General features: G+C 54.2%; 1 protein-coding gene across 4 annotated transcripts in view; it reads right to left on the reverse strand.

Moving 5' to 3' along the window:
- The window catches only part of PTPRZ1 (protein tyrosine phosphatase receptor type Z1), a 304,343-nt gene that overhangs the window by 99,986 nt on the left and 181,144 nt on the right, over positions 1–23,213 (reverse strand). For all 4 annotated transcript variants that reach the window (XM_090042193.1, XM_090042195.1, XM_090042194.1 and 1 more), the window contains exons 3-6: positions 5,967–6,146; positions 4,964–5,115; positions 3,845–3,940; positions 1,025–1,091 (exon numbers count right to left, since the gene is read on the reverse strand). In XM_090042193.1, the coding sequence (XP_089898319.1) occupies positions 1,025–1,091; positions 3,845–3,940; positions 4,964–5,115; positions 5,967–6,146 (495 nt within the window). The remainder of the gene's footprint in view (positions 1–1,024; positions 1,092–3,844; positions 3,941–4,963; positions 5,116–5,966; positions 6,147–23,213) is intronic.

Genomic DNA, 23,213 nt, shown 5'->3' on the forward strand with positions numbered 1-23,213 from the left:
TGGGGATAGAGTTAGACAAGCTTTCAAAAGCAAGACATTCTTTATCAGGTCAAACATTTTAATACACACACTGCATTTCATCTAGCCTAGAGAAGAATCCTTTCTGGGGAGCAAACTTGCTTGAGATAGTAAATAAGAAGGGCAGCTTGAGGAACACTGTTCCAAAGAAGGAGGTGAAGATTGCCTTGTGAACAATACCCCCCTTTTGTATACCTCTATATCAAAGACTGGGAGAGACAGGATGAACATTCCAGTTCATTTGAATGTTCTGGGATCCTATAGAAAATGGACATAACCCAGTAACACAAATAGGGATACACACAACTATTTGGTGGATTATTATATGACCCAGTACTTTGATGAATCAGGGGCTCGGATAAGGAAGAGCTTATTTAGAGTCAATCCAGAGAAGTGAGATGTATGTTTATGGCAGCAACAGGAAACTGCAAGAGGAACTATCAGAAATTATACCGATTTCTTCCAATGGGAAAATTTTACAGCTTTGGGAAAACAAACGCTTCTATGAACTGATGTCTGTGTGGATTCAAAATACCACCAGTCCTTTTTGATGCTATCCTGGATAAAAACTTAACCCATATCTATTTAATTCGTTGTGTGTCATTATTACTATGTTTAGTACAGCATTTAAAAACTTCCCCTTCTCAACAAATATCAATTCATAATTATTTCCTCTACTGTACATTAGCCTTCAGTTTTATAGTTACATCTCTCTGATTTTCATTAAAAATTTGTTGCAAACTAAACATTTGATTCCATATACTTGAAAAAAGTTATATGTATCCAGTTTGTGACTTGAGCTCTTTTTCCTTTTTTCAAATATTAATTTGTGGAAGTACAACAAATTTGTTATACAATTGGGTGTGTGTATTTTTTTTTTTTAACAACAATCGATCAAATCCAGCTTTGTGAGTTTAATGATTCACAACTGTGCCACTAACATTTACATATGAATTCAAAAGCTGAATTTGCCCTAATGAATAAAAATGCTGGAAGAAAACCTCACCAAAACGACTAACACTGTCTACTCCTTTAATGATTGCTTCATAATCCAGATTATCTTCAGGAACAATCTGTTAAAGAGAGATTGAATAATTTATTTTAAAATTGTGATTCACAAAAGAACTGAAAGTTATAATTTACTTCAAATGACTACAGATGATTCAAAGAAGATCAACCAAACATGTTTGACAAATGTTTTTTTTATCATAGAATCAATGAGTTGGAAGGGACCTAGACAGATCATCTAGTCTGACCCCCTGCCATGGGCAAGAAGGAGCCCTGGGGGTGGCAGGGGTCATAAGACCCCAGCCAGGTGCCTATCCACTCTCTTCTTGAAGATTCCCAGGGAAGGTGAGAGCACCACCACTCTGGGAAGTCTATTCCAGGCTCTGGCCACCCTTACAGTGAAGTAGTTCTTCCTAATATCCAACCTAAATCTATCCTCCCTCAGCTTGTGGCCATTGTTCCTGGCGACTCCAAGGTGGGCCCTGGTGAACAGACTTTCCCCGAGTCCCTGCTGCTAGCCCCTGATAAGGTTGTAGGCAGCCACAAGATCCCCCCTTAGTCTCCTCTTGCGGAGACTGAACAGATTCAGGTCCCTTAGCCTCTCCTCATAGGGCTGGCTATGGAGGCCCTCAACCATACGAGTGGCCTCCTCTGGACCCTCTCCAGGTTCTCCAAGTCCCTGTTGAAGTGCAACTCCCAGAACTGGACACAGTACTCCAGCTGCGGCCTGACCAGCACTGCATAGAGGGGAAGCAAGACCTCTCTGGACTTGTTAGTGATGCCCCTGTTGATGTATGACAGGGTGCGGCTGCCTATTGCTTCATCACATTGGTGACTCCTATTCATCCTGGAGTCAATCCTGACTCCAAGATCCCTCTCCACCCCTGTCCTGCCGAGAGGGTCAGCCCTTAACCTATAACCATAATGCCGGTTCCCTCTCCCCAGGTGCAGCACCCTGCACTTGTCCTTGTTGAGCCGCATCCTGTTCAGATCTGCCCACTTCTCTAACCTATCCAGATCTGCCTGGATGCGGTTCTTGCCTGCCGGTGTATTCACTTTACCCCACAGTTTGGTGTCATCAGTGAACTTGAACAGGGTGCTCTCCACACCCTTGTCCAGGTTGCTAATGAAGAAGTTGAACAGCATCGGCCCAAGGACTGAGCCCTGGGGGACTCTGCTGCCCACACCCTCCCAGGTTGACATCGACCTGTCCACCACCACCGTCTGGGTTCACCCCTGAAGCCAGTTTGCCACCCATGTGACTGTGCATTCGTCGATGCCACAGTCCCTCAGCTTGCCCACCAGAATTGGGTGGGACACTGTGTCGAAGGCCTTCTGGAAGTCCAAAAGATGACATTGACTTCCTCCTTCCCAACTAAGCTCTTTGTTACTTGATCATAGAAAGAGACCAGGTTAGTCAGGCAGGATCAGCCTTGCACAAACCCATGCTGGTTACCCCTCAACATCACTTCCCCTGCAGGGCTCTCACAAATGTGGCCCTTGATAATTTTTTCAAAGACCTTCCCCAGGATAGAAGTGAGACTGACTGGCCTGTAGTTGCCAGGCTCTTCCTTCCTCCCCTTCTTGAAAATAGGGACCACATTGGCGCTTTTCCAGTTCTCAGGGACTTGGCCTGAGCACCAGGAGTCCTCAAACAGCTGTGCCAATGGCTCTGCAATGACACCAGCCAATCCCTCGGCACCCGCGGATGTAGGTCATCCAGGCCCGCCGACTTGGACACACCTAAGCCCTCCAGGTAATTCTTAACTAGGTCTGAACTAACAGTCAGGGGACTCGCATCCTTCTTGGGCCTCTCTACGCTATCACCCGAGAGCACCCCATTGTCAGCAGACAGGAACATGGAGGCAAAGAACTTGCTGAAGAGTTCTGCCTTCTCTCGCGCGTCTGTCACCAACTGCCCTGCCCTGCCTCGTAGGAGTCCAGTGTTACCCTGAGACTTCTTCTTGCTACCTATATACTTGAAGAAGGACTTTTTGTTATCCTTAATCCCAGAAGCTAACCTAAGCTCCAGTGCTGCTTTAGTCTTCCTCACCAAATCCCCAGGGGGGCACCCTGGGAGAGGCGGGGCTGCCCTTGGATCTGCGCACATGTGAAGGCAAGCTGCCACTGAGGTCTGGGGGTGGTGCCTGGCTCTTCCCATCGTGGGTGGGGCTGGGCCAGGGCTGCACATTGGGTGGGAAGTGCTGGTTTTGGGAGCAGGGCTACGGTGGATTTTGGGGTGGCTGCAGCCCCCTCCCCCCCTGTAACCCCTCTCCCAGGACTGCTGCCACCTGTCCCAAGCACAGCTCTGGCCTAGATCCCTGCTGGGAAGAGCCTGGCACCACACCCAGCTCCAGCCCTCAGTGGCAGCTTGCCTTCACCCATGCACAGATCCAAGGGCACCCCTGCCTCTCCCAGGGTCTACCAGGGTGCTCCCCTGGTGTCCCTGGACAAGCTACTCATGGCTCTGTCCTGTGCCCTGCCCCACCCCAGTTGTTCAGTGCCTGCCATTGCCCCAGCCCCACTCCCTCCCTCACCATGGGCACCTTCCCTCCCCCCATCCCTTCCCCCACAACAGATTTATCAGCCCAACACTGCTCTCCATGTCACCAGGCCTCATATCAGCAATTGGATAGGTATTGGCTGATATGAGTTGTTAAAAGTGAGCCATTGGTATTGGCCCAAAAAATCTCTATTAGTTCACCCCCAATAAACATATTTTAATGCAATTTATCATGCAAAAGAACTAGTTAGCTTGATTTTGGATATTTGCTATAACTCAAAGCAAAGTTAGTGTCATAGGTATAAAAATGTTTACCTCAAACAAAATTGATAAAGCTCTTAACTTCCCACTTCTTTTAACTGCTTCCTCAAAATTTGTAAATTCATCTCCATTGTAGCAGTAGATTTGCATCTGTAAATATAATTATACATACAAATATATAAGATACAGAAGAAAAATGTATTTGAGAGAATATAAATAATAACATTTATTTCAGAGATTTTTACTTTGAAAAAAAGTCTTACAACAGTAACAAACTATAATTCTAATAAATGAACCTGTTGTATATCTGTAAGCTCTTTCTGTAGCCTGGTCTTGGTCCTGTCTGGCCTGGCCTGAAAAAAACTTCCCTTGTCTTCATCAGGGCAGGATTTCACAACTTCTGTTTTCCCCAGACTACAAGCAGAGGTGTCCTAGCTATTCCACAGCTGGAGTTTCATAGCTTAGCCAGGCTCTGCATCCTCAAATATCAGAGAAGGGAAACCTTCTACCTCAGGGCAGAGTTTGTCACTCCCCTTCTTCTTTCACAGGTTATCAGAGGAGACTCTGCTGTCAGACATCTTGGTGGGATAGATGACAGAGGGTGGAAGTCTGAGTAGAAATTCTAAACTGGTCTTGCAGCTAGGAAGACTGGTTGGACTACACTGCTGAGAGTACTCCTAAATAATAGCTTCCCATGGGAACAGAAGAGAGAAAGCTCCTCACCAATGGCCCCTGTCCAGTGCTTGTATTTTTTGTATACTTTATAAAATAAGCCCCCCATGAATCTACCATAACTTTCAGGAGTTTTACCACTAGTGGGAGTTTGGCCCATGTTAGATTGTAGGGCTAGACTATGATTTGATATCAAATGTTGTGTCCATGTCTCCTGAACAACTCTGAATTTTGAAAATTCATATTTTAATTTTAAAACAGCAAACTAAATCAAATTGTATAGTGGAGACTTAATTCAGAGGCTACTGAAATGAATGAGAAATCCTAGGTCCTTTAAATCAAGTCCTAAGTCATTTTTAAAAAATATATTAAAAAATCTGTTAAATTGGAACATGGATTTTTCATACCATGTACCATAATCATACTATAAAGTAACATCTTAAACAAGTAATTTTATTACTTACAGGAATATACAGTATCAGAATTTATTATAGTTGTTACCTCGAGAGGAAACTTTTGTCCTTCTAAACTATGTTCAGATCCATTTGATGATTTATTGCATTTTCCCCAATGAAAAGTGATCTTGCTTGCTTTAAATACTGTATCTAAGCCACCTCCACTGACATAATAATCATTTGTCAGATTAATTTCCACTAAAGAGACAAAAAAGTATGGTCAATGGACATGTGCAAGCAAACATACAAGCAAACATACAAGAATTAGGGACTAAAAGGTAAACATTAAGAAAACATACTGCAGAGCCAAGAACAGAACCTAGGAATAATGAAATGACACTAAGGAAAAGAACATTTAGGCTAGACAACAGAAATAATTTCCTAAGAGTGAGGGCCTATAATGTTGTGGAATAGTATTCCAAAGAAAATAGAAGAGGTTCCCTCATTGGAGACTGTTGTAAAGAGATTTTTTGTCCATGTTCTATATCTGGAACAGCATTAGAACAGCAATACTCTTTTGCCCTCTACCCCCAAGACACACTCTTGCTCCTCAGCAAGATAGAAACAACTTTTGGTCATTACCATACCAGATTCCAATAGCAAACCGAGGTGACAGTTCTATACACAGCTGGTCCCATGATCTACTTACTGGTGAGTGGATAAATTATTCAAGATAACTCTGAAAAGTCATTTTTGTATGTTAATTGCATCCTGCAGACAGATATTATTAGTAATAATTATTATTTTGTGGCAACTGCTAAATTATTATTTAAGTATATAAGTACTTATTATGGGATGACACTAATGTTATGATTGCTCTGGCTATATCTCTCTATGCCCATAATTTTCATTTATATTCTTTATTTTTGTGGCTTTTCCATTACACTTGGCTGCTATCACCACCTGGATTTTGTCTAATTGCTAAAAGCCAGAAATGCAAAACTGAAAAAAAATAAAATAAACATTACTGAAAAACCTCAGCAACCCATCGGTGATATTTCATTTTCTTGACCCTCTGTTAAACTGAAACATGAATTTTGACATGTTACCGGTTTTGCCAGTATTGTGAATGTAAGTATCTCCCAAAGATTCCTTTTCCCAGCCATGGAATTGAAGTTTCTTCAGATTTACATTTACTTGAGTAAGGTCTTCATCGATATTAATAGGAGACTGTTTACCATCATTGCATGCTGGATATTTCTTCCACCAATTATTTTGATCCAAAGTTCCTAAAAATAAAAACACAATTGGTAAATATTTAATTGCAAGCTAATATTTCTAACTTTTACATGTAAAAAGGGGAAATACAGAATGTCATGGGCTGCCAGAAAATTTGCAATTCTCAGCCTTCATTTGCACCTTAGCAACCAATGTATATGACCTACATCCCCAATTCTAGATATCACAATTTTTAACTACCAAAAAATAGTAAAAGATATTGCTTCTACCACAAGAGTTCAGACTGCTTTTGCCTTTAGACCAACACAGCTACAATCTATATTCCTGAAACGTGGAAGATATTGGAATTAGCCATTTGGAAATGAAAACTTGACAATTTTACAAGAAAGAAGCAAAATCCAACACCCTGAGACTTCAAAACAAACTCCCTGCTCTAGCCCTTTGTTTGAGCTGAATTTGCATACTCACAAAGCAGTTTCTCCAAAACTGAACTTCTCTACCCAGGAGAACCATTCCATCCACCAGTTCTCCTGTGCAAGATGAAACAACTTAACAAGAAAAGAAGCAGAATTAAATAAACTTTCCCACCCAGGAGAACTTATACCACCCTCCAGTTCTTGCAAAATGAAGTTTCGTTTCTGTCTGGGAGCAATTTTAGAATCTCTGCACTCTCCTTTGCCTGAGGAAGGGTGTGTGAACCTGAAGCTTGCAAGTAATTTTTTTTTTGCAACTATCTAGTTGGTATAATAAAAGATATCACCTCTACCACAAGAGTTCTGACTCCTTGAGTAAAGACGTTGTTTTTGTAGAATTGTTACCCTGAAAAAGAATTCTATGACTCCAGGAACTTCACCAAGGACTTCACTGTTGCTCTTAATATTCCATACAAAGCATGAAGGTATTATAATGAGAGGTGTGACAGATTTGGAATTGCCCTGTAATAATTTATGGTTATTACATGCTTTGATTTGTCTGACTATGGAAAAGGAGATTCTTTAGGGATCTAAACTAAATTAACAAGGGGTTAATTCAAACAAGGTTTGGCTGCACATACACAGGCACAAAAAAGACAGTTGCTTCAGATGGCCAGCCATTTACCAATACTTAAGAGCCAATTCTAAAACATCTGCTCTGAGGTCTTATTTCCAACATACTGGGCACATCTACACATGCGCTTTACTGTGGAGCTGACTAATTAGCTTCACAGTAAAGTGTCACCATTTACACATGCCCCCATATTAGGCCGCAGGAAATTACCTGTAGGATAATTTGTCTGGGACAAAGATGGCAAAGCACAGAACAAATAAAACATTTCAGACCAATTACAAGGACCTGGCTAACCCAATTGTACAATGTATGTGTAATCACATCCAAAATACCTAACACACGTTGGCAAGTGCATATTGTAGTTCTCCAAGACACAGAAAAATATCCCTCAGACCCAAAGAACTTCAGACCTATTGTCATCTTTTCAAACTCTTTGAATGCTTTATTTTTAAACTATTTGTCATCAGTTTTCAAAGAACACCCAACCTCTGATCAAGCTGGCTTCTGCCCAAGGAAATTATGCACTGGTCAAATATTAGACATCACACAGCACACTGCAGATGGTTTTGAAAAAAGAAATGGTCACTGGTGCCATGTCCATAGACCTCTCAGCAGCTCATAACACTGTAAACCACCAGAGGCTCCTTGCAAAAAGGTGTGATCTGGTGAAAGATTACCAACTACTACAAATAATATGATCCTTGATAGAAAATTGATGATTCTATGTTGAATTATATAAATAGAGCTGATGGTAAAAACAAAAAAAAAGTAATGACCTACCTCAAGGCAGTGGTACTTGCACTTATGTTATTTAACTTTTACACTCATGATCAACCAATTTACTCAGGCATGAGAGGTTTTATTTATGCAGACAATCTGTGTATTGCTGCCCAAGCTAGGAACTTTGCCTAGGTCGAGGCCATGTTGGCATCAGCACTCAATTGGTTGTCAGACTATTAAATCAAAAAGCAACTATGTGCCAATACAAATAAAACATGGGTTAGTTTTTTCCACTATCAGAAATGACGTACCTGTAAGCAACCCATCCAAACCTGGAATGGAATAGCTCTTGCCCAATGCCTGAATCCTATCTACCTGGGAGTGACACTAGACTGCACACTTTCATATAAAGCACAAATAGAAAAGAAAAAGTACAAAGTTAGTTCCCAGAGTAACATATTAAAGATGCTTATCAACTCTGTATAGGGGGCAATCCAACAATGTTATGACGTACTGTGCTTGTACTTTGTTATTTGGGAGCTGAATATGCATGCCCAGTTTGGGAAAGATCAGCACATGGAAAGAAGCTAGATAACGTGCTGAACAAAAGCTGTAAGTACATTACTTAAATGCCTTAAATCAGTGAATGTCAACAGTCTCCACTTACTCATCTGAATTGCCCCACCAAACATCAGGAGAACAGTAGCAAGCAAAACAGAACATACCCGGAAGACCAAAGATAAGATATACCCACTACATGGCCACACTGAGACTCCTGGTAGACTAAAATTGCAAAAACGTTTCCTCTCTACAATGCAGCCACTGGATGAAACATTGATAGCCACATGAAAAATGTGGCAATCATGCCTAGAGATACCTCAGGAGGGAGTCAGAATGAGTATCAAAGCTGCCAAACATCTCCCTGCAGGCACAGACCTTGTTTGGTCAACATGGAGAAGCTTGAACTACTTCCAAACAGGGGTCAGTAAGACTAAAATGAACATATAACTGGGGTGCTCTAATGATGTGAATACTATGTGTGAATGTGGAGGAAACTTTCAAACAATAAAATAGCTCATGGTCTGCCCACATACGGGGGAACCATGCACCAACAAGGACCTTGCTATGGCTACAGATCAAGTAATAGTATGTGCCCATTTTTGGACTGAAAACTGAACATTGTGACAGGACACAGCAGAAGCAGCGGTAGAATTACATAATTTGACTTAAGGAAGTATATCAGAAGGGGCAAAAAAAAGTCAAAAGGTGAAACTATTCCTGTAACTATGAAAACAGAGAGTGGCATAAAACCCAAAGACAGATAGATTGATAGAGAGACAGACAGACAGAACAACTGATCTTGAAGTAAATAATTCAGGAAACTGAATTCAATAAATTATCAATATTGCCGGATGTGAGGGGGCCAGGACCCCGCGGGGCCCGGCCCGAGAGAAGAACCCCAGAGTTCCGCCCCGTTTCCGGGCCAGGACCCGGAAACCCGGCGGGGAACTTAATGTTTCCCGGAACCTGAACCGCGCCGGCGCGGGACCGGCACGGGAGGATAAAAAGGAAACGCTTACCCGCAGAGGGAGACGGAGGCTCCACCCGGAGCCTACTCCAGGAGCCGCGGAGCCACGACCTGCCGAGCCGGGCGCGAAGGATCCAGGAGCGGCGGAGCCACGTGCGGTGAGGCCGGGAGGCACGCGGCGGGAGTCGGCGGCAGCGGAGCCAGGAGCCGTGGATCCGGAGACGGTGAGTCGGGGAGCGGCAGAGCCGGAAGCCTCGCGGCGGGGGCCGGCGGCGGTGCGGCTGGCAGCGGCAGAGCCGGGAGCACTGCGGTGGGGGCCGGCAGCGGAGCAGCCGGCAGAGGCAGAGCCGGGAGCCCCGCAGCAGGGGCCGGCCGCGGAGCAGCTGGTGGAGACGGAGCCGGGAGCCGCGCGGCGGGAGACAGCAGCGGCGTCCCGGAGGGCGGTGAAGCCCCACACGGCCCTAGAGGGACCCGTGACGCAGGAAGCTGCGGAACCAGCGACGGCAGGAGGCCGCGACGACCCGAAGGTAACACAGACCCCGGGGGCAACCGGGAAGGGGGCCACCGACGGGGGAACCCTTCTACAGAGACTTCGGGACACGTGGTCGCGCAGGACGACCCGCGGGTGGGGAAGGCCGGCCGTGTAAAACCCGCCTGGCGGGAGACTTACGTACGGGGGTTGGGATAACCCCAGACCATAGGAGCCAGCGGCACCAGGGGGACTAGGTGCCGCGGGAACACCGGTGAGGGTCCGGCTGGGGGAGGGACCCCCCCTCTCCCGCCGGACTGGGACTCTACCAAGGGAGCCCCTCACGGAGGCTCAACCCGGAGGACCGGGCGAGGGTGTAGGGGAGGAGGAGCCCTCAGGACCCCTGGACCTTGGAGGTACCGTACCCCACGTGGACCGCCAGCTTCCCGGCATGGGTGAACCCCATATTTTCCATCAAGTCGTGGCAGGCGAGAGCGGCGAAGCGGGACGGTCCACCGAGTACCCCTCCTCTCCAGGGGACATCCGGGGTTCTGGGTCCCACGGTACGTGGTACACCCCCAACCCCTTACAACTGGTGCATTGGCCGGGAACCGAACCCGGCCTAGCTCGGAAAGCACTACCATACCATGGAGCTCCCTACGAGCACGGACGTGACGCAGCAGACGCTGCATTTGGTGGCCCAGCTGCTGCAGCAGCACCAGCAGACTGCTTTAAGACAAGCGAGTGTGCAGGAGCATTTGCTCCAACAGCAGCAGACGCGGGCTGGCCCGTATAGCGGGGATATGAACATGCCCCGCATGAATCGGGAAGACGATGCAGAGGCATTCATAGAAACCTTCGAGAGAGCGGCTCTCGCTACAGGCATAGACCGGACGAAATGGGCCAGTAGGCTCGGGGTCCTGCTAACCGGTCCAGCCCAGGCAGCCTACCGAGCCCTGACCCGCGCCGAAGCCAGCGACTACGAGCGGGTGAAGGCTGAGATTCTACAACGCCTTGACATCACCCCGGAAAAGCACCGACAGGCGTTCCGAGGAAACAAGACCAAGGACCAAAAGAGCCCCAAGGTGTTGTGGCACAGCCTTAAGGACGAAATGATGAAGTGGCTGCGGCCGGCGGAGACCACGAAAGAAGAAATATGTGATCAAGTTCTGCTGGAGCAGTTCCTGACGGACCTGGAAGACGACACCCAACAGTGGGTGAGGTGTCACGGCCCCACGACCTCCCTGCAGGCACTACAGCTGGCGGAGCAATATACCGCAGCCCAGGTGGGTCGGCGCTCGGGCCGGGGAAAACCGCGGGCTGAAGACGTTCCCCGAAAGGGCCGGGGAGGTAAGGCGGAGAAGGTCCCAGGGAACCCCGGGGTTAGTTGTTTCCGCTGCGGCGGCAGGGGGCACTTTGCCCGGTCCTGCCCGACCGAAGTTGAGTACCCCCCCCGGAAAGGGAGCCCCGCTCCCCAGAGGCAACAGCGGAGCAGGGGAGTATACTCGGGAGGAACCCATGGACTGTGGGGTCGGCGGCAGGGGAGACCATTTTCCCAGGCCCCTGCTGCGAGTAAAGGCCTGGGTGGGGCAGCGACTGCTCATGGCCGTAATTGACACCGGATGCACACAGACCCTAGTCAGGCCATCACTGGTGGAATGGAGACACGCCCCGCGTTGCGCAGGAATCCACCTAGTCTGCCTGCACAATCAGAGGACACACTTCGAGTGGCGTATACTAGAGGTCCGGCTGCATGGAGTTTCGAGACGCCTGCCCGTGGGGTTGAAGGAGGATATTTTGCACCCCATGATCGTGGGACGGGACTGGCCAGAAATATACGAGGTGCTGGCCGCTCTCCAGCCTCGAAAGGAACCCCCGCAAGGCCTAGCCGGGGAAGAACCTGAGCCGCCTTGGCCGGGCGAGCTGGAGGGCCTGGCGATCAGTTACCAGTTCCGGGAGGTGCAGGAGGAGGACGCGGAGCTGAGACCCTTCCATGAGGAGGCGCTTCAACGGGAGCGGCAACCGGTAAGCCCCACGGCAGATCGCGGGCAGGGCCCCCGGGTCGAGTTAAGACAGGGCCTCCTTTACCGGATTAAGTCCGACCCCCGGACAGGGCGGGAGGGAAGCCAACTTTTAATCCCCCGCTGCTACCGCACGCCCTTCTTACAACTAGCCCATGGGAATCCCATGGGAGGCCATTTGGGGAAAAGGAAAACAGAGGCCAGGCTGATACGCTGGTGCTTCTGGCCCCACCTATACGAGGATGTGGAGCGGTTTTGTAAAGAATGCCGTCACTGCCAGTTAGTAAGCCCTCACAAACCCCCGCGTGCCCCCCTTCAAGTGATGCCCGTTATACGGGAGCCGTTCACTAGGGTGGCACTCGACGTGGTGGGGCCTCTACCACGAAGCACCGCCGGACACCGGTTCTTACTGGTGCTTATCGATTACGCCACCCGGTTCCCGGAGGCGATTCCCTTACGGACAGTGACGGGCTCCAAGGTGGCTGAGGAGCTTATGAAGTGGGTTGCCCGCTTCGGGATCCCGCGAGAAATTGTGACTGACCAGGGAAAGAACTTTATGTCGGCCGTAATGGCGGCCATGTGCAAGGTGCTCCACGTCACGCACCTAAAAACGTCAATTTATCATCCCCAAACGAATGGCTTGGTCGAGCGTTTCAACGCGACACTGAAAGGGATGCTCCGGCGCTGCACACAGGAAAATCCAGCCAGGTGGGATCTGCTGGTACCACCCTTGCTGTTTGCAGTGCAGGATGCCCCGCAGGCCTCCACAGGCTACTCCCCTTTCAGCTTGGTCTTTGGGCACCAACCCCGAAGTTTGTTGGACATCCTAAGGGAGAGCTGGGAAGGCGGCGCACGAGGGGGCCGCCAGGTGGCGGAATACGCGCAAGAACTGCAAGACAGACTCCACCAGGCCCAGAGAGCAGCCCACGACAACCTCAAACAGGCCCAGACACAGCAAAAAGACCGATACGACCAGGGAACCCGGCAGAGAGAGTTACAGCCCGGACAGAAGGTGTTGGTGATGCTACCCAGCTCTCATAGTAAGTTCGAGACGCGGTGGCAGGGGCCGGCCCGGGTCGTTAGACGAACCGGCCCGGTCAACTATGAGGTCCGAAGGGAAGGCCATCCGAGGGCGTCCCAGGTCCTCCACATCAACCTACTAAAGGAATGGCAGGAGCCGCACGGGCTCCTCTTAGAAATGGACCGAGAGCCGGTAGATGGGGAGTGTCAAGAGGAGGAGATGGGGCCGGAGACCCGGCACGGGGAACCACTTGGGGAAGAGACGTCCCTGTCCCCTTCCCAACAGAAAGAGTTACAACAGCTGATCGTAGAGTTTGGGGATGTGTTTTCAGAGACCCCAGGGAGGGCTAAAGGCGTGGAGCATAGGATTCTGACGCCCCCAGGCCAGATTGCCAGGGAAAAGTGGCGGCGCATTCCTTTTTTTCGGCACCAACCAATTAGAGAGGAGCTTAATGGCATGCTGGCTCAAGGCATCATCACGCCCTCTCGCAGCCCCTGGCGAAGCCCCTTGGTGGCGGTGACGAAGCCGGACGGCAGCTTAAGGCTGTGCGTTGACTTCCGAAAAGTGAACGCCATCACCCAGTTTGACGCATTCCCCATGCCTCAGATAAGTGAGCTGGTAGAACGTATCGGGCAAGCCAATTACATCTCCACACTGGATTTAGCCAAGGGGTATTGGCAGATCCCCCTTCGAAGGGAGGATCAACCTAAGACAGCCTTTGGGACCCCCTGGGGCCTCTATGAATTCAAACGGATGCCGTTCGGGCTGAATGGGGCCGCCGCAACCTTTCAAAGGTTAATCGATTGGATACTAGCACCCCACCAGGAATATGCCGCGGCCTACCTCGATGACATCATGATCTTCACCAAGACGTGGGAGCAACATCTCCAGGCCCTGCGACAGGTCTTGCAAGAGCTACGAGGTAAGGGCCTGACAGCCAACCCAAAGAAATGTGCCCTTGGAAAGTCCGAGACCAAATACCTCGGCTTCCAAGTAGGCAAAGGGCTGGTAAGATCTTTACGGGATAAGGTGGCGGCACTGCGGGACTACGAGGCCCCGGCAACCAAGCGGCAGATGCGAGCCTTTTTGGGGCTCGCCAGCTATTACCGGCGGTTCATTCCCCGGTTTGCGGAACTGGCGAACCCGCTAGTAGACACCACCAAAGGGAAGGAACCACCACGCATCAGTTGGACCCCAGAGAGACACAAGGCGTTCCATGAGCTCCGGCAAGCCTTGTGCCGAGGAGCGGTACTCCATACCCCTAACTTTAACGCCCCCTTTATCCTGCAGACGGATGCCTCAGCGTACGCCCTGGGAGCAGTCCTCTCCCAGGAAGTGGAGGGAGTCGAACGCCCCGTGGCATTCGCCAGCCGCCGTTTGAACGAGCACGAACAGAGGTACTCTACAATTGAACGGGAGTGTCTCGCCATTTGCTGGGGAATAGACTATTTTCGGTATTACCTATTGGGCCGAGAATTCCGGTTAATAACTGATCACGCCCCGCTACGGTGGCTCAACTCGGCTAAAACTGAGAATGCCCGGATAATGCGGTGGGCCCTGGCACTCCAGCCATATCAGTTTAAAATCGGGTATAAACCCGGCCGTAGTAACACCGTGGCAGATTTTTTGTCCCGGTGGGGAGAGAGAGAGAACCCCCACGAGCCCCTGATACCGCCCCGGGCGGGCGGAGAAAAGCCCTCGGGGGGCGAATTTCCCACAGAAAAGGGGTCACCTAGCGGCATCTGGAGGGGTGGGGTGTGTGAGGGGGCCAGGACCCCGCGGGGCCCGGCCCGAGAGAAGAACCCCAGAGTTCCGCCCCGTTTCCGGGCCAGGACCCGGAAACCCGGCGGGGAACTTAATGTTTCCCGGAACCTGAACCGCGCCGGCGCGGGACCGGCACGGGAGGATAAAAAGGAAACGCTTACCCGCAGAGGGAGACGGAGGCTCCACCCGGAGCCTACTCCAGGAGCCGCGGAGCCACGACCTGCCGAGCCGGGCGCGAAGGATCCAGGAGCGGCGGAGCCACGTGCGGTGAGGCCGGGAGGCACGCGGCGGGAGTCGGCGGCAGCGGAGCCAGGAGCCGTGGATCCGGAGACGGTGAGTCGGGGAGCGGCAGAGCCGGAAGCCTCGCGGCGGGGGCCGGCGGCGGTGCGGCTGGCAGCGGCAGAGCCGGGAGCACTGCGGTGGGGGCCGGCAGCGGAGCAGCCGGCAGAGGCGGAGCCGGGAGCCCCGCAGCAGGGGCCGGCCGCGGAGCAGCTGGTGGAGACGGAGCCGGGAGCCGCGCGGCGGGAGACAGCAGCGGCGTCCCGGAGGGCGGTGAAGCCCCACACGGCCCTAGAGGGACCCGTGACGCAGGAAGCTGCGGAACCAGCGACGGCAGGAGGCCGCGACGACCCGAAGGTAACACAGACCCCGGGGGCAACCGGGAAGGGGGCCACCGACGGGGGAACCCTTCTACAGAGACTTCGGGACACGTGGTCGCGCAGGACGACCCGCGGGTGGGGAAGGCCGGCCGTGTAAAACCCGCCTGGCGGGAGACTTACGTACGGGGGTTGGGATAACCCCAGACCATAGGAGCCAGCGGCACCAGGGGGACTAGGTGCCGCGGGAACACCGGTGAGGGTCCGGCTGGGGGAGGGACCCCCCCTCTCCCGCCGGACTGGGACTCTACCAAGGGAGCCCCTCACGGAGGCTCAACCCGGAGGACCGGGCGAGGGTGTAGGGGAGGAGGAGCCCTCAGGACCCCTGGACCTTGGAGGTACCGTACCCCACGTGGACCGCCAGCTTCCCGGCATGGGTGAACCCCATATTTTCCATCAAGTCGTGGCAGGCGAGAGCGGCGAAGCGGGACGGTCCACCGAGTACCCCTCCTCTCCAGGGGACATCCGGGGTTCTGGGTCCCACGGTACGTGGTACACCCCCAACCCCTTACAACTGGTGCATTGGCCGGGAACCGAACCCGGCCTAGCTCGGAAAGCACTACCATACCATGGAGCTCCCTACGAGCACGGACGTGACGCAGCAGACGCTGCATTTGGTGGCCCAGCTGCTGCAGCAGCACCAGCAGACTGCTTTAAGACAAGCGAGTGTGCAGGAGCATTTGCTCCAACAGCAGCAGACGCGGGCTGGCCCGTATAGCGGGGATATGAACATGCCCCGCATGAATCGGGAAGACGATGCAGAGGCATTCATAGAAACCTTCGAGAGAGCGGCTCTCGCTACAGGCATAGACCGGACGAAATGGGCCAGTAGGCTCGGGGTCCTGCTAACCGGTCCAGCCCAGGCAGCCTACCGAGCCCTGACCCGCGCCGAAGCCAGCGACTACGAGCGGGTGAAGGCTGAGATTCTACAACGCCTTGACATCACCCCGGAAAAGCACCGACAGGCGTTCCGAGGAAACAAGACCAAGGACCAAAAGAGCCCCAAGGTGTTGTGGCACAGCCTTAAGGACGAAATGATGAAGTGGCTGCGGCCGGCGGAGACCACGAAAGAAGAAATATGTGATCAAGTTCTGCTGGAGCAGTTCCTGACGGACCTGGAAGACGACACCCAACAGTGGGTGAGGTGTCACGGCCCCACGACCTCCCTGCAGGCACTACAGCTGGCGGAGCAATATACCGCAGCCCAGGTGGGTCGGCGCTCGGGCCGGGGAAAACCGCGGGCTGAAGACGTTCCCCGAAAGGGCCGGGGAGGTAAGGCGGAGAAGGTCCCAGGGAACCCCGGGGTTAGTTGTTTCCGCTGCGGCGGCAGGGGGCACTTTGCCCGGTCCTGCCCGACCGAAGTTGAGTACCCCCCCCGGAAAGGGAGCCCCGCTCCCCAGAGGCAACAGCGGAGCAGGGGAGTATACTCGGGAGGAACCCATGGACTGTGGGGTCGGCGGCAGGGGAGACCATTTTCCCAGGCCCCTGCTGCGAGTAAAGGCCTGGGTGGGGCAGCGACTGCTCATGGCCGTAATTGACACCGGATGCACACAGACCCTAGTCAGGCCATCACTGGTGGAATGGAGACACGCCCCGCGTTGCGCAGGAATCCACCTAGTCTGCCTGCACAATCAGAGGACACACTTCGAGTGGCGTATACTAGAGGTCCGGCTGCATGGAGTTTCGAGACGCCTGCCCGTGGGGTTGAAGGAGGATATTTTGCACCCCATGATCGTGGGACGGGACTGGCCAGAAATATACGAGGTGCTGGCCGCTCTCCAGCCTCGAAAGGAACCCCCGCAAGGCCTAGCCGGGGAAGAACCTGAGCCGCCTTGGCCGGGCGAGCTGGAGGGCCTGGCGATCAGTTACCAGTTCCGGGAGGTGCAGGAGGAGGACGCGGAGCTGAGACCCTTCCATGAGGAGGCGCTTCAACGGGAGCGGCAACCGGTAAGCCCCACGGCAGATCGCGGGCAGGGCCCCCGGGTCGAGTTAAGACAGGGCCTCCTTTACCGGATTAAGTCCGACCCCCGGACAGGGCGGGAGGGAAGCCAACTTTTAATCCCCCGCTGCTACCGCACGCCCTTCTTACAACTAGCCCATGGGAATCCCATGGGAGGCCATTTGGGGAAAAGGAAAACAGAGGCCAGGCTGATACGCTGGTGCTTCTGGCCCCACCTATACGAGGATGTGGAGCGGTTTTGTAAAGAATGCCGTCACTGCCAGTTAGTAAGCCCTCACAAACCCCCGCGTGCCCCCCTTCAAGTGATGCCCGTTATACGGGAGCCGTTCACTAGGGTGGCACTCGACGTGGTGGGGCCTCTACCACGAAGCACCGCCGGACACCGGTTCTTACTGGTGCTTATCGATTACGCCACCCGGTTCCCGGAGGCGATTCCCTTACGGACAGTGACGGGCTCCAAGGTGGCTGAGGAGCTTATGAAGTGGGTTGCCCGCTTCGGGATCCCGCGAGAAATTGTGACTGACCAGGGAAAGAACTTTATGTCGGCCGTAATGGCGGCCATGTGCAAGGTGCTCCACGTCACGCACCTAAAAACGTCAATTTATCATCCCCAAACGAATGGCTTGGTCGAGCGTTTCAACGCGACACTGAAAGGGATGCTCCGGCGCTGCACACAGGAAAATCCAGCCAGGTGGGATCTGCTGGTACCACCCTTGCTGTTTGCAGTGCAGGATGCCCCGCAGGCCTCCACAGGCTACTCCCCTTTCAGCTTGGTCTTTGGGCACCAACCCCGAAGTTTGTTGGACATCCTAAGGGAGAGCTGGGAAGGCGGCGCACGAGGGGGCCGCCAGGTGGCGGAATACGCGCAAGAACTGCAAGACAGACTCCACCAGGCCCAGAGAGCAGCCCACGACAACCTCAAACAGGCCCAGACACAGCAAAAAGACCGATACGACCAGGGAACCCGGCAGAGAGAGTTACAGCCCGGACAGAAGGTGTTGGTGATGCTACCCAGCTCTCATAGTAAGTTCGAGACGCGGTGGCAGGGGCCGGCCCGGGTCGTTAGACGAACCGGCCCGGTCAACTATGAGGTCCGAAGGGAAGGCCATCCGAGGGCGTCCCAGGTCCTCCACATCAACCTACTAAAGGAATGGCAGGAGCCGCACGGGCTCCTCTTAGAAATGGACCGAGAGCCGGTAGATGGGGAGTGTCAAGAGGAGGAGATGGGGCCGGAGACCCGGCACGGGGAACCACTTGGGGAAGAGACGTCCCTGTCCCCTTCCCAACAGAAAGAGTTACAACAGCTGATCGTAGAGTTTGGGGATGTGTTTTCAGAGACCCCAGGGAGGGCTAAAGGCGTGGAGCATAGGATTCTGACGCCCCCAGGCCAGATTGCCAGGGAAAAGTGGCGGCGCATTCCTTTTTTTCGGCACCAACCAATTAGAGAGGAGCTTAATGGCATGCTGGCTCAAGGCATCATCACGCCCTCTCGCAGCCCCTGGCGAAGCCCCTTGGTGGCGGTGACGAAGCCGGACGGCAGCTTAAGGCTGTGCGTTGACTTCCGAAAAGTGAACGCCATCACCCAGTTTGACGCATTCCCCATGCCTCAGATAAGTGAGCTGGTAGAACGTATCGGGCAAGCCAATTACATCTCCACACTGGATTTAGCCAAGGGGTATTGGCAGATCCCCCTTCGAAGGGAGGATCAACCTAAGACAGCCTTTGGGACCCCCTGGGGCCTCTATGAATTCAAACGGATGCCGTTCGGGCTGAATGGGGCCGCCGCAACCTTTCAAAGGTTAATCGATTGGATACTAGCACCCCACCAGGAATATGCCGCGGCCTACCTCGATGACATCATGATCTTCACCAAGACGTGGGAGCAACATCTCCAGGCCCTGCGACAGGTCTTGCAAGAGCTACGAGGTAAGGGCCTGACAGCCAACCCAAAGAAATGTGCCCTTGGAAAGTCCGAGACCAAATACCTCGGCTTCCAAGTAGGCAAAGGGCTGGTAAGATCTTTACGGGATAAGGTGGCGGCACTGCGGGACTACGAGGCCCCGGCAACCAAGCGGCAGATGCGAGCCTTTTTGGGGCTCGCCAGCTATTACCGGCGGTTCATTCCCCGGTTTGCGGAACTGGCGAACCCGCTAGTAGACACCACCAAAGGGAAGGAACCACCACGCATCAGTTGGACCCCAGAGAGACACAAGGCGTTCCATGAGCTCCGGCAAGCCTTGTGCCGAGGAGCGGTACTCCATACCCCTAACTTTAACGCCCCCTTTATCCTGCAGACGGATGCCTCAGCGTACGCCCTGGGAGCAGTCCTCTCCCAGGAAGTGGAGGGAGTCGAACGCCCCGTGGCATTCGCCAGCCGCCGTTTGAACGAGCACGAACAGAGGTACTCTACAATTGAACGGGAGTGTCTCGCCATTTGCTGGGGAATAGACTATTTTCGGTATTACCTATTGGGCCGAGAATTCCGGTTAATAACTGATCACGCCCCGCTACGGTGGCTCAACTCGGCTAAAACTGAGAATGCCCGGATAATGCGGTGGGCCCTGGCACTCCAGCCATATCAGTTTAAAATCGGGTATAAACCCGGCCGTAGTAACACCGTGGCAGATTTTTTGTCCCGGTGGGGAGAGAGAGAGAACCCCCACGAGCCCCTGATACCGCCCCGGGCGGGCGGAGAAAAGCCCTCGGGGGGCGAATTTCCCACAGAAAAGGGGTCACCTAGCGGCATCTGGAGGGGTGGGGTGTGTGAGGGGGCCAGGACCCCGCGGGGCCCGGCCCGAGAGAAGAACCCCAGAGTTCCGCCCCGTTTCCGGGCCAGGACCCGGAAACCCGGCGGGGAACTTAATGTTTCCCGGAACCTGAACCGCGCCGGCGCGGGACCGGCACGGGAGGATAAAAAGGAAACGCTTACCCGCAGAGGGAGACGGAGGCTCCACCCGGAGCCTACTCCAGGAGCCGCGGAGCCACGACCTGCCGAGCCGGGCGCGAAGGATCCAGGAGCGGCGGAGCCACGTGCGGTGAGGCCGGGAGGCACGCGGCGGGAGTCGGCGGCAGCGGAGCCAGGAGCCGTGGATCCGGAGACGGTGAGTCGGGGAGCGGCAGAGCCGGAAGCCTCGCGGCGGGGGCCGGCGGCGGTGCGGCTGGCAGCGGCAGAGCCGGGAGCACTGCGGTGGGGGCCGGCAGCGGAGCAGCCGGCAGAGGCGGAGCCGGGAGCCCCGCAGCAGGGGCCGGCCGCGGAGCAGCTGGTGGAGACGGAGCCGGGAGCCGCGCGGCGGGAGACAGCAGCGGCGTCCCGGAGGGCGGTGAAGCCCCACACGGCCCTAGAGGGACCCGTGACGCAGGAAGCTGCGGAACCAGCGACGGCAGGAGGCCGCGACGACCCGAAGGTAACACAGACCCCGGGGGCAACCGGGAAGGGGGCCACCGACGGGGGAACCCTTCTACAGAGACTTCGGGACACGTGGTCGCGCAGGACGACCCGCGGGTGGGGAAGGCCGGCCGTGTAAAACCCGCCTGGCGGGAGACTTACGTACGGGGGTTGGGATAACCCCAGACCATAGGAGCCAGCGGCACCAGGGGGACTAGGTGCCGCGGGAACACCGGTGAGGGTCCGGCTGGGGGAGGGACCCCCCCTCTCCCGCCGGACTGGGACTCTACCAAGGGAGCCCCTCACGGAGGCTCAACCCGGAGGACCGGGCGAGGGTGTAGGGGAGGAGGAGCCCTCAGGACCCCTGGACCTTGGAGGTACCGTACCCCACGTGGACCGCCAGCTTCCCGGCATGGGTGAACCCCATATTTTCCATCAAGTCGTGGCAGGCGAGAGCGGCGAAGCGGGACGGTCCACCGAGTACCCCTCCTCTCCAGGGGACATCCGGGGTTCTGGGTCCCACGGTACGTGGTACACCCCCAACCCCTTACAACTGGTGCATTGGCCGGGAACCGAACCCGGCCTAGCTCGGAAAGCACTACCATACCATGGAGCTCCCTACGAGCACGGACGTGACGCAGCAGACGCTGCATTTGGTGGCCCAGCTGCTGCAGCAGCACCAGCAGACTGCTTTAAGACAAGCGAGTGTGCAGGAGCATTTGCTCCAACAGCAGCAGACGCGGGCTGGCCCGTATAGCGGGGATATGAACATGCCCCGCATGAATCGGGAAGACGATGCAGAGGCATTCATAGAAACCTTCGAGAGAGCGGCTCTCGCTACAGGCATAGACCGGACGAAATGGGCCAGTAGGCTCGGGGTCCTGCTAACCGGTCCAGCCCAGGCAGCCTACCGAGCCCTGACCCGCGCCGAAGCCAGCGACTACGAGCGGGTGAAGGCTGAGATTCTACAACGCCTTGACATCACCCCGGAAAAGCACCGACAGGCGTTCCGAGGAAACAAGACCAAGGACCAAAAGAGCCCCAAGGTGTTGTGGCACAGCCTTAAGGACGAAATGATGAAGTGGCTGCGGCCGGCGGAGACCACGAAAGAAGAAATATGTGATCAAGTTCTGCTGGAGCAGTTCCTGACGGACCTGGAAGACGACACCCAACAGTGGGTGAGGTGTCACGGCCCCACGACCTCCCTGCAGGCACTACAGCTGGCGGAGCAATATACCGCAGCCCAGGTGGGTCGGCGCTCGGGCCGGGGAAAACCGCGGGCTGAAGACGTTCCCCGAAAGGGCCGGGGAGGTAAGGCGGAGAAGGTCCCAGGGAACCCCGGGGTTAGTTGTTTCCGCTGCGGCGGCAGGGGGCACTTTGCCCGGTCCTGCCCGACCGAAGTTGAGTACCCCCCCCGGAAAGGGAGCCCCGCTCCCCAGAGGCAACAGCGGAGCAGGGGAGTATACTCGGGAGGAACCCATGGACTGTGGGGTCGGCGGCAGGGGAGACCATTTTCCCAGGCCCCTGCTGCGAGTAAAGGCCTGGGTGGGGCAGCGACTGCTCATGGCCGTAATTGACACCGGATGCACACAGACCCTAGTCAGGCCATCACTGGTGGAATGGAGACACGCCCCGCGTTGCGCAGGAATCCACCTAGTCTGCCTGCACAATCAGAGGACACACTTCGAGTGGCGTATACTAGAGGTCCGGCTGCATGGAGTTTCGAGACGCCTGCCCGTGGGGTTGAAGGAGGATATTTTGCACCCCATGATCGTGGGACGGGACTGGCCAGAAATATACGAGGTGCTGGCCGCTCTCCAGCCTCGAAAGGAACCCCCGCAAGGCCTAGCCGGGGAAGAACCTGAGCCGCCTTGGCCGGGCGAGCTGGAGGGCCTGGCGATCAGTTACCAGTTCCGGGAGGTGCAGGAGGAGGACGCGGAGCTGAGACCCTTCCATGAGGAGGCGCTTCAACGGGAGCGGCAACCGGTAAGCCCCACGGCAGATCGCGGGCAGGGCCCCCGGGTCGAGTTAAGACAGGGCCTCCTTTACCGGATTAAGTCCGACCCCCGGACAGGGCGGGAGGGAAGCCAACTTTTAATCCCCCGCTGCTACCGCACGCCCTTCTTACAACTAGCCCATGGGAATCCCATGGGAGGCCATTTGGGGAAAAGGAAAACAGAGGCCAGGCTGATACGCTGGTGCTTCTGGCCCCACCTATACGAGGATGTGGAGCGGTTTTGTAAAGAATGCCGTCACTGCCAGTTAGTAAGCCCTCACAAACCCCCGCGTGCCCCCCTTCAAGTGATGCCCGTTATACGGGAGCCGTTCACTAGGGTGGCACTCGACGTGGTGGGGCCTCTACCACGAAGCACCGCCGGACACCGGTTCTTACTGGTGCTTATCGATTACGCCACCCGGTTCCCGGAGGCGATTCCCTTACGGACAGTGACGGGCTCCAAGGTGGCTGAGGAGCTTATGAAGTGGGTTGCCCGCTTCGGGATCCCGCGAGAAATTGTGACTGACCAGGGAAAGAACTTTATGTCGGC

This window comes from Crocodylus siamensis, chromosome 4 (genome assembly GCF_052110815.1).
Source record: "Crocodylus siamensis isolate JL-2025a chromosome 4, ASM5211081v1, whole genome shotgun sequence".
In the NCBI taxonomy this organism is placed as follows: Eukaryota; Metazoa; Chordata; order Crocodylia; family Crocodylidae; genus Crocodylus; species Crocodylus siamensis.